At 48.0% G+C, this 12,150-nt stretch overlaps 1 protein-coding gene across 5 annotated transcripts in view; it reads right to left on the minus strand.

Annotated features, from left to right (window-relative positions):
* The window catches only part of ZNF667 (zinc finger protein 667), a 37,450-nt gene that overhangs the window by 22,375 nt on the left and 2,925 nt on the right, over positions 1-12,150 (minus strand). The window contains exons 2-3 of one of the 5 annotated variants that reach the window (XM_030942763.1): positions 9,259-9,849; positions 472-563 (exon numbers count right to left, since the gene is read on the minus strand). The exons of 1 other annotated variant lie outside the window; for it this stretch is intronic. In XM_030942763.1, coding sequence (XP_030798623.1) covers positions 472-504 — 33 coding nt within the window. In that variant the 5' untranslated portion in view covers positions 505-563; positions 9,259-9,849. 3 more of the 5 variants (XM_030942764.1, XM_030942765.1, XM_010387038.2) reach the window with 3 other exon arrangements.

A 12,150-nucleotide genomic window follows, 5' to 3' on the forward strand; every position in this document is an offset into this window, starting at 1 on the left:
GTGCCTCTGAGTCTTGGGACCTTAGCTGGAGAGATTTCCTACATGTAAATATGGGTTTTACAAGGAGAAACAAAACCACACAACAAAACGAACTCCAGAGCATATGTCAAATCCCTTCTGCTACTGCAGGCCCCATCTGGGCATTTATCTCCATGCGGAGAAATCACAGTGGCTCTCATCTTCCTCTAGAGAGGACGACATTTCTCCCGGCACTAGCAAAGCCCCTAGAAATGCTGAACCAACAGGCAAGTGGCCATGTGCACACTGGGGAAAGGAGAGAGGCCCGCTGGGCAGTTTCCTGGCTGCGGGGCCCTTCTCAGGCTCTCATCCCCATGGCAATGGAAGAAAACCAAGTGCTAGGTGTTGGATGGATCTCCAACAGGCAACAAGTCTCCATGGAAGGAAAGCAAATGGTCCACATCTCTCAAGACACGATGGGATGTTCCTGAAGAAACAGGAATTGCCACTTACCTTGGATTTGGATTTCCCCCGTGCAGCTGGCATCCCTTCCTCCCCCTTTAGGGTCCACACTCAGAGAGGGGCAGAGAGCTGGTAAAGCAGGGCTGTGGGGAGAAGACAGGTCATGAGGCCAACTGGGTCTTTTGGGCAGTGCCAGAGTGCACAGGCCCCTAACCTGGAGGCGCACACACACACCCAGACACACACACAGATGTCAGAATACCTGGTGCATTTCTGTCCCCCCTCACCCTCTCACGGTCAGGGAAGGGCATGGCCAACACTTTCTGTGCCTAAGATTGCAGCAGGTTCTTGAACAGGAGGCAAATAAAGACTGCACAGACCTCTGGCCATCCATTTGACAAGTATTTACTGAGCACCTACTAGGTGTCCAGCTGTCCCAGGTAGTGGGGAGAGAGCAGTGAGTTACAGTGGAAGAGTGCTGGCTCCCAAGCACCTTACATTCCAGTAGGGAAAGCAAGTCCATATAAAGAACAATGACAGGCCGGGCGCTCAGGCCTGTAATCTCAGCACTTTGGGAGGCCGAGGCGGGTGGATCACGAGGTCAGGAGATCGAGACCATCCTGGTGAACACGGTGAAACCCCTGTCTCTACTAAAAATAATAAAAATTAGCCGGACGAGGTGGTGGGCACCTGTACTCCCCGCTACTCAGGAGGCTGAGGCAGGAGAATGGCGTGAACCCGGGAGGTGGAGCTTGCAGTGAGCCAAGATCACGCCACTGCACTCCAGCCTGGGTGACAGAGTGACACTCCATCTCAAAAAAAATGAAAAAGAAAAACCAATGATAGTCATGGTCATTTGCTATGAAGAATAAACAGGCCAGGGCAGGGGTTAGAGTTGTGGAATGGTCAGGGAAGGTGTCTCTGAGGTCACATTGAGCTGAGGTCCAAATATAAGAGTGTGAGCCATGTGGGTGCTAGGGGAAGAGCACTCTAGGTAGAGACACAGCAGGTGCCAGTATCCTGGGTGGGCACAGGCTTGGTGTGAGGACAGCAAGGTCAGTGTACTGAGGCAGAGTGAGTGCAGGGGGGAGGGTGGGCTAAGGCAAGAGGGGCTGGATCATGAAGCGGGTGCTGAACAGGTTGGATTTGATCCCAAGTGTGACATCACTGGGGGAAGAGGGAGAGCTGAGCAGGGGAGTGACACCATCAGACAACATGGAACAAAAACCTGGGGCATGTCTATATGGTGGGTAAACTGTGTGTTAGGAGAGGGAGCAGGAGTGAGGAGAGGACTCACTAGGTAGCTTTGCAGAAATCCAAGGAAAATGTTGGTGGCATGCCTAGGGTTGCTGGAGTGGAGGAGGGAAGATGTGGTCAGATCACCTCCTCAAGGGGGCCCCTCTATCCACCCATCTCAAAGAATCTCTGCCCTGTGTCAGTCTCTACCTATGCTGTCCAATGTGACTGCCACTAGCCACATGTGAAAACGGAGCACAGGAAATAAGACTAGTACAACTCAGGAACTCATTTTCTTTTTTTCCTTTTCTCTCTCTTTTTTTTTTGAGACAGGGTCTTGCTCTGTTGCCCAGGCGGGAGTGCAGTGGTGTGATCTCGGCTCACTGCAGCCTCAACCTCCTGGGTTCAAGCGATCCTCCCACCTCAGCCTTCAAGTAGCTGGGACCACAGGCACCCACCACCACATCCAGCTAATTTTTGTATTTTTCAGAGACAGGGTTTTGCTATGTTGCCTAGGCTGGTCTCCAACTCCTGGGCTCAAGTAATCAGCCTGCCTAGGCCTTCCAAAGTGCTGGGATTATAGGCACGAGCCACTGTGCCCAGCCTGGAACTCATTTTCATTCCAATCAATTCACTATGAAAACAGTAATAAAATAATTTAAAAATTATTGCTAAAATTATTAAAAGTCATTTACTGTCAATTTAAAATGAAAAACTGATACTCCATTTGGTTACTGTAAAACTCTAAAGTATGTCCTGGAACAACTTGGGTATGTGACTCTACTTTTCCAAAGGTTTTATGAAATTAAGCACAGATCATTTCCAAAGTAAAGTCTACTTTTCTTAATTTTATGAAATTAAGCACAGATCAGGTATCTCCATTAAAAATTAAGGGTCTAGATGGACTGTGTGTATAAAACTTGTATCAGATTTCAAAGACAGTATGAAAAATATGTAAACTATTAGTATGAAAAAATAACTATTTCACTGATAATTGTTTATATGGGCTACATGTTGAAATGTTAATATTTTGGATACAGTCAGTTAAATATCTTATTAAAATTAACTAATAGACCAGGCACAGTGGCTCATGCCTGTAATCCCAATACTCTGAGGCTGACGCAGGAGGATCGCCTGAGCCTAGGAGTTTGAGAGCAACCTGGGCAATGTAGTGAGACCCTGTCTCCATAAAACATTAAAAAATGAGCTGAGTGTGATGGTGTGTGCCTGCAGTCCTAGCGACTTGGGAGGCTGAGATAGGAGGATTGCTTGAGCCTGGGAGGCAGAGGTTGCAGTGGGCTAAGATCATGCCACTGCAGTCCAACCTGGGTAGCAGAGTGAGACCCTGTCTCAAAAACAAAGCAAAACAAAACACAATTAACTCTAAAGATAAATGTGTTGCTTTTTACTCTTTCCAATGTAGCTACTGGAAAATGTAAAACTATATGCCTCACATTATGTTTCTGCGCGGCAGTGCTGCCCCATGCTGTAGTACTGTATTGCCCCATTTTCCACACAACACTTACCACTTTCCGAAAACAGCTTGTTTATGTGGGTGTTTATGTGGGTAGTACCTCCTGCCTCCCTACACACACACAGTGATCTGGGCTGGAAAGCGGAGACTTTGTTTTGTTCGCCGCTCTCCTCCCAGGGCTGAGAACCGACCTAGCACAGAGCAGGTGCTCAGTAAACACTTGTTGACTAACTCAACCAAGTCCTCAGTGTGCTGAAACCCCATCTCAGAGACACAGTTCTGCTGTGGCCATTCCCTGGCCCAAGGTGTGAGCATGACTACCGGCTGGGTCCTGGGAGGCCCTCGAGAATGCTGGAACCTGGGAGGTGGCCCTGCAGACTCCGAAACATAAGCCAGTAAGAGGTAACCCCCACCTCTTGTTAGAGCTCTTGTGAGAGGGATCCCTCTCCTGGTTACCAGGCCTCTGGTTTAATAAAACATGACCAGGGTGACTCTATCTTAAAGTGAGTAGCTAGACGTTCACAAGGCCCCCGCTCTAAGGTTCATGCTTACAGTCTGAAAATAGCCACATCCTGAGCTGACCACCTATTATAATTACAGAAAGTTTATGGACACACAGAACATCTCCCCCCAAGCCTGCAGAATGTCCAGGTGTCCTGAGAGTGCAGCCCACTTTACTCAGAGATAACACCAATGCCCAGGCTTCGGCTGAAGGATGGTCACTGATAGCACAAATAGCCCCTACCTTAGTGAGCTCATCTGCACATTCCAGGTTCAATGACAGCTGCTTGCAGTTTCCCATTCCTTCTCCTGCTTTCTGAGAACGCCCTACTCTGTGACAGAGCAGTTTCCAATAAACTTGCTTCTTTCACCATGCTGACTCACCTTGAATTCCTTCCTGCGCAAGATCCAAGAAACCTCTCTCATGGTCTGGATTGGGACCCTCTTTTCCAGCAACACTCACCGGGCAAGAAGGGGTGGGGTCCCATGCGGGTGCGCCATGGTCCAGGAGGGGCCTCTAATTAGCACTGTGTGCCATGCCAGCCACATCAGGCTAAGGGGGATACCTGACTTCATCTGCCTGGGAATGGGGTGGGGGGACGAGGGCACTGGGGCATTAGTGACTGTGGCAGACCAGAGTTATGGCCCCCACAAAGAAGATATGGACATTCTGATCTTCAGAACCCATGAATATGGCACCTTACACAGCAAAAGGAACTCTGCAGAAGTGATGAAGTTAAGGATCTTGGGGGCGGAGGACATTATCCTGAAAATGGAAAAAAAAAAACCGTTTTTCCTCTGCTCTTACACCACAGCAATCAATACAGAAGCCTTCCATGACCACATGTGCAAGGAATTTTCCCCACACACCCAGCTGGGTGTCCTCCAGCTCAATTCTGACACTACGTTCCTGGGGACAGAACCAGATCCTAGAGCTTGAGGGCTCAGCCCCCAAGACTGCCTCACGTTCAGATGCCAGTTGCAAGTCCGGACTTCAGGAACATGCGGCTGACTGGCTTTAAGCTGGGCTTCCCACAGTCCCCTTTTGGGTTCAATTATTAGTAATTTGCTAAAGCAGCTCACAGAACTCAGGCAAATACTGACATTTACCGGTTGATCATGAAGGCTATTCTGAGTAACACAGAGGAAGAAACGTGTAGAAATACAAGGTATGTGTGAGGTGGTGTGGAGCTTCCACGCCTTCCTTGGGAACCCTCCAGGAACTTCCACATGTTCAGCTATCCAGAAGCTCTTCAAACCCTGTCCTCTGAGCATTTATGGTGGCGTCATTACACAGGCAAGATTATATTACTGGCCCTTGGTGATCGACTTAACCCTTACTCTTTCTCCCCTCCCCGGAGGTCGGAGGGTGGAGCTGAAAGTCCCCACTGTCTAGTCCTGCCTTGGTCTTTCTGGTGACCAACCCCATCCTGAAGCTACCCAGGGGCTACCAGCCACCGGCCATCTCATTAGCATACAAAAGACATGTAAACAAAAGGGCGTGGTGGCTCAACCCTGTAATCCCAGCAGTTCGGGAGGCTGAGGTGGGCAGATCACTTGAGGTCAGTAGTTCAAGACCAGCTTGGCCAAAATGAGGAAACCCCGTCTCCACTAAAAGTACAAAAATTAACACATGCCTGTAATCTCAGCTACTTGGGAGCCTGAGGTAGGAGAATCGCTTGAACCTGGGAGGCAAAGGTTGCAGTGAGCCAAGATCACGCCACTGCACTGCGGCCTGGGTGACAGAGCCTGGGTGACTCTGTCTCAAAAACAACAACAAAAACTCTGGACCCCAAAATCACTAAGCCTAAGGGAAGTCAAGATGGGAACTGCTTCAGGCAAACTTGCCTCCCATTTGATTACTAACCACATACCTCTCTCACAATTTGCCCACAAGGAAATCCTTTATGGACAAAGGACACACAGAATTCATGAGATAAATACATATCTGATTGCTTCCTCTGCCCTATTTCACTAAGCCAGACTAAGGCATACGTGACTACTCCTCTGCCCTCCTCTCACATGTAAACTGTGTATTCAGTGAAAGGCTAATCAGAGACTGAAGGAATGCAACTGTTTTGTCTCTTATCTACCTATGACCTGGAAGGCCCCTCCCTCACTTCCAGTTGTTCCACCTTTCCGCACCAAACCAATGTACATCTCACATATACCGGCTGATGTCTCGTGTCTCCCAAAATCGTATAGAACCTAGCTGTGCCCCGACCACCTCGGGCACGTGTCAGGACCTCCTGAGGCTGTGTCACGGGTGTGTCCTTAGCCTTGGTAAAATCAACTTTCTAAATTGAGACTTGTCTCTGATATTTTGGGTTCACAGACATCACTTTGGAAATTCTAAGATTTCAGGAGTTGTATGCCAGGGAAGAGGTTAAAGCCTAAATAGATAGTTCTCAACAGCATAATCCTGCATTGCCCAAGTGGGCTCAACATAATTACAAGGGTCCTCTTTATAAAAGGGAGGCAGGAGGATCAGAGTCAGAGAGAAAAAGAAATTGCAAGATGGAAGCTATGCTGCTGGCCTTGAAGACGAAGGAACACCTGCTGACGCGGCTTCATAGCTCTGCCTTTCAGAACTGTAAGAGAATACATGAGTGTAGCTTGAAGCCACTAAGTTTGTGGTAATTTGTCACAGCAGCAAGAGAAAACGAACAGTGACCCTTCCACCATTTCCTTCCAGTCCTCATGCCCAATAAATGGGCTTCTTTGGCTTTGTCAGTGACCGGGTGCTGAAAACATGGGTAATTCAGGGGAATCACAGGGCTAGGGTGAGATGAAGAGGTAGGCTGGTGATCGCTGAAGTCAGCCTGTGAGGCCACTCCAAGAGGCAGAAAGGAGCCCCGAAACACCAGCTCTGCCTGCCTCCCTCTTGCACGCTCGCACACGCATCCAGAGCTCCCTCATGCTGAGGAAGCTCAGGGTCCTGCCTTGTTTTAGCCAGAGGGAAGGGCCAGGCGCCCCCCCAGTGGTGGTAAACACATCACTCTGGGGTCAGATCACCTGAGCGTGGCAAGTGTTCCTATCAGCTGTGTTACCCTAGGCAAGCCACTGGACCTCTCTGTGCCGCAGTTTCCTCACCTCTCAACTGGGGACAACTCAGAACCTACTTCTGGAGGGAGTTGTAAGAATGAAGAATCACATTCGGGTCCTACACCCCCACCCCCATGTCAGTGCTCCCTGCTAGTCCCTGAAGGGGCTGCCACAGCCCCACCTCACTTCCTTCAGTCTGCTCAAACCTCACCTTCTCAGCAAGCCTCACTAACCATTCTATTTAATAACGCAAGCTGCCCCCACCTACCCTTCACAGCTGGTTCAGATATTTCTTTTTTCAGTAGCTCTTGTCATGGTGTAACTCGCTGCAGAATTTGCTTATTATGTCTAGTGCTTACCGTCAACTGTCCTGAGGACGGGCGTCTCTATTCCAAGTGCCTTAGACCAGCATCCAGCACACGGAAAGGGCTTAAGTGTTTGCTAACGGAATGACTGAATGGCTCTGTAATAAATATTAACTTTCTTTACCAGCACTTTTTCAAGCAGCCTTCCCTCACCCACTAAACCAGGGTAGGGCTATCCCTCACATGTATCAGGTGCCACCTTTTCACAGGGGAAACACGTTCCATTGTGAGCACATCTGCCTTCTGGCTTCACCTCTTGTCCTCCACCAGACAATGAGTTGGCCAATGTTCTCATGTGTGTAGCTGTGTGATCCCGAGCAAGTTACTGAACCTTGCTGGGTCTTTACCTCCCCTCTTTACATCTGCAAAGGGAGGACAAAGGGCTGTTGGAGGATGAGATGAGATCATATCAGTCAGTGCTCTGTTAAGGTAACCTGTATTTACCATCATTGCTATTGAGGTTACAAGTGCCAGGTGGGGCCAGTTCTGTGGGATGTGAGTTTGGTAAAAAGTCACATTGACCGTCCTTTGCCCACGTGCTCTATGCACATGCTCAGGTGTGTGTGTTGAATGTACCCTATGCCTGTGCAGCGACATCACCTCTGCCGTTAACGATGAGAATAAAAGCTGTGCTGGATCCTTTATATGCATTATACCATCTCCTTTAACCTTTAATGGCAAACCAACCACCCAGGGTTCCTATTTTCCATCGCGGGGACGAGAGAGGGACGATGACCTGCCTGTTGTCACAGAGCTTTAGCTGATGGAGCCTGGATTTGAGGCCCTATCCACAAGCTGCACACACTGCAGTCCTCACATAGGGCAGAAGTCCACTATCCACCCTGGCAGGGTACAGGAGGCATCAGTGTGGTGAAACACTTCCTGAAAACATCCCCACATGTTTCTTGTCATAGTAGAGCAGCCACAACAGTTGGGGAAAATTTGAGCATATCATGTTAAGACTGAGGAGCGAGGGCTCGGTGACGAACTGAGCAGACTGGCCTTCGATTCTGACTTTTCTGAGCGAGGCTTCCTTCGTACAGACATGGGGACCAAGGGGCCTGCCCTGAATCCTGGACACCTGAATTCTGGGCTGTGTTAGACCCTAGGACAGTGATGTGCTGAGGAATGTTTTAACAAGCAGCTTGCTGCAGGGGTGATTTATAGTGTTTACTAACTTCCACGGAGTAAATCCTCTGATACCATTTGGATCTGTGTCCCCACCCAAATCTCATGTTCAATTGTAATCCCCAGTGTTGGAGGTGGGGCCCGGTGGGAGGTGACTGGATCATGGGGGTGGATCCTTCGTGAATGGTTGAGCACCATCCCTTTGGTGCTGGTCTCATGAGTGAGTTCTCACGAGATCTAGTTGTTTAGAAGTGTGTCGCATCCCCTCCACCCCCGCCTCTTTCTCCTGCTCCCACCATGTAAGACACCTCCTCCCACTTTGCCTTCTGCCATGAGTAAAAGTTTCTTGACGCCTCCCTGGAAGCTGCTGTTTCCTGTACAACTTGCAGAACCGTGGGCCAATTAAACTTTTCTTTTCTTTTCTTTTCTTTTTTTGAGACAGGAGTCTCGCTCTGCCGCCCAAGCTGGAGTGCAGTGGCCAGATCTCAGTTTACTGCAAGCTCTGCCTCCCGGGTTTACGCCATTCTCCTGCCTCAGCCTCCCGAGTAGCTGGGACTACAGGCGCCCGCCACCTCGCCCGGCTAGTTTTTTGTATTTTTTAGTAGAGACGGGGTTTCACCATGTTAGCCAGGATGGTCTCGGCCTCCCAAAGTGCTGGGATTACAGGCTTGAGCCACCGCGCCCGGCCTAAACTTTTCTTTATAAATTACCAGTCTCAGGTATTTATTAGCAGTGTGAGAACGGACTAATACACACTCCCAGCACAGCAGGTTGTAAGTTACTGAACTGACGTCACTTGGCATGGGGCTGAGTGGCTTGGGTGAGCCAGCTCCAGCACACCACTGCTGCACAGCCTTCGAGAACAAAGCCCTATTCTTTGCCTGGGAATTCTCAAACTTTGGGCAGATATCCCTGAAGAGTAGAGGAGGGCTGATGCCTATTTCTATGGTTTGCGGTATATCCCAAAGCAGCTGCCCATAACAGAAAACTCTTTTGACTTCTTGTTTTGAAACATGTTCATTTGTGCATACTACTTCAGAATAAATCCGGGTTTGTGTTAATGTAAAAATCATGTTTTAAATGATTTACCAGATAAGCAGATCACTTGGCTTTCCCTGTCCAATTACTCAGGTAAAATGACTTGTTCCAGAAAGTTGTAATGCATTCATCCTGCAGTTTTCACAGGTGTTTGCACTCAGTCACGCACCCCAAATTTGAGAAGCATGATTCTTGTCTGATATGGTCTGGCTGGGTCCCCACTCAAATCTCATCTTGAATTATGGCTCCCATAATTCCCACGTGTTGTGGGAGGGACCCGGTGGGAGATAATTGAATCATAGGGGCAGTTTCCCCCATGCTGTTGTCATGGCAGTGAGTAAGTCTCATGTGATGTGATGGTTCTGGGTTCTGTACAGGAAACCCTTTCCGCTTGGCTCTTCTCATGGCAGTAAGTCTCATGTGATCTGAGGGTTCTGGGTTCTGTAAGGGAAACCCCTCTCGCTTGGCTCTCCTTCTCTCATTCTCCCTGCGGCCACGTAAGACATGCCTTTCACCTTCCGTCAGGATTGTGAGGCCTCCCCAGCCACGTAGAACCGTGAGTCCGGTATGTCTTTATCAGCAGCGTGAAAACAGACTCATAAACTGTCCATAAAACAATTTTCTTCAAGGAACTCGGCACTACTGGGGAAGAAAGAACAGCAGTTTGATATTAGATAATCCTGGATTCAAAGCTTGCCTCTGCCAATTACTGGCTGTGAAAAAGTTACACAAAGCCTGTTTGCTCATCTATACAATGGGGTAAAGAAAACCTACCTCACCTGTGCTGTTAGGATATTTACATGTGATATCTTCGGTAACTGGGACATGGTCACTGCTTGCCTTCCTTTTCCTCTTCAACTCACAATACAGTGGACCCTTGAGCCATGTTAGTTTGAATTGTGAGGGTCCAATTATATGCAGATGTTTTTCAATGGAAGTTACACTGAGTGTGCCTACCTCTCCTGCCTCCCCTTCCAGCTCCTCCACCTCTTCCACCTGTGAGACAGTAAGACCAGCCCCTCCTCTTCCTCCTCAGCTTACTCAACTTGAAGGCCATGACTATGAAAAGCACCCCTACTTAATGAACAGTAAATATATTTTCCTTATGATTTTCTTAATAACATTTTCTTCTATCTTATTGTAAGAATAGGGTATGTAATACATGTAACACACAAAATATGTGTTAACCGACTGTTTAGGTTATTGCTTAGGTACCAGTAAAGTGACCATTAGACTATCAGTACTTAAGTCTTTGGGGAGTCAAAACTATATGTGGATTTTCTACAGTACAGGGGGTTGGTACCACTAACTCCTGCACTGTTCAAGGGTCAACCACATACCACGCATCCAAGAGACCAACAAAGACTAAGACCCACTAAAAAGGCTGAGATTAGAATTCTTATCTAGTGCTGGAGGAGAGAAATTGGTGTAACCTCAATGGAGGGCAACTTGGCAATGTCTTTAAGACTGAAGATACACATTCTTTATCCCTGTTGTACTCGTTAATCCAGCAACCTTATTTCCTGTACATGTCTTCAGACGTCTTTGCACATGTGCATAATGAGAGACACACAAGGGTATTCACCATGGCAGAGTTTATAGAAAGAGGCAGTACATTTCCTTGGGTAAGGGTGTGGGCCTGCAGCAGGCTGTCTAGGTTCAGTATTTAACTCTGCCATCCGCTATCTGTGTGGACTTAGACACTCTACGTGTCCTCTCCGGGGCTAAGCTTCCTCATCTGTAAGATGAGACAAAACACAGTAATGACTTCACAGGGTTGTGGTGAAGATTAAATGAGTCAAAATATGTAACACATTTAGAGGAGTGCCAGGAAGCAGGGTCAATGCTAAGAATTTTATTATTACTACCACCATCAGGAGACTGGAAACAACCTAACAGCCCATCAATAGGAAAATGGTTAAGTGAATATTACATGCATATAATGAGACGCCACATATTACAAGGAACAAAGTATAACCATAGTAGTGATTCCTAATTGGGGGTAATTTTGCCCCCCATGAGAAAATTGCAATGTCTGAGGCTGTTTTTGGTTGTCACATCTGGGAGGTGAGGTGCCCCTGGCATCCAGTGAGTGGTGGTCAAGGATGCTGCTCACCCTCCCGCAATGCACAGGACGGCCCTCCAGGGCAGAGAAGGATCTGGCTCAAAACATCAACTGTGCCAAGGCTGAAAAACCTCCAAGATAAAATGGTATAAGGGGAAAAATATAGAAAAGCCATTTAGAAAAACCAAAATACAGTATACAAATACATGACTTTGAAAAGGCGCTGGAGAGATAAACAAAAAGTTTGTAGCAGTGACTGTCCCTGAAGAAAGGAACCAGGTTATATGTGTGGGAATCCACATATATAACATATTTTGGATTTGGAAAAATCCAAAACCCGCTTTTTCCTCTCTATGCTTTGTTTCTGTGTCACTGAACGTATAATTACATCTTCAAAACAACAAACGAAATAAAACAAGGCTGGGTCGCACATAGCACATCAAGGCAGGGCTGTAAACCTGGCTCATGTTCTGAGTCCCTGATGATAGATGAGAAAGGGTTTTGAAAGGCACAAAGCTACGTCCTCCTGAGGTGAGGACAGCTGGAACATGCTTCAAAGAGCTACTGAACAGTGGCTCCCCTCTGAGGCAAATAACTGAGGGGCCTTCTCCTCCTGCCCTGGCACCCCTTTGAGCCTGGGGGGCTGTGCTGGGTATTGAATTGGGGGAGGGTCCTGATATACTGAAAACCAGGCATTAAATGCACTGCCACAGCCTCACTGCCTCCTTTGGGCCAGTCAGCTTTTGCTGTACCCGCTGTCAAATATTCAAAGATCACTCCTGGCCTGAACCTGCCAGTCCCAGAGGCCAGGAACGTATGTAGGCAATTTCACCAAAGACCGCAGCACAGCTGTTACAGGGAGAACACAGGCTATGCAT

This window comes from Rhinopithecus roxellana, chromosome 12 (genome assembly GCF_007565055.1).
Source record: "Rhinopithecus roxellana isolate Shanxi Qingling chromosome 12, ASM756505v1, whole genome shotgun sequence".
Taxonomy (NCBI): domain Eukaryota; kingdom Metazoa; phylum Chordata; class Mammalia; order Primates; family Cercopithecidae; genus Rhinopithecus; species Rhinopithecus roxellana.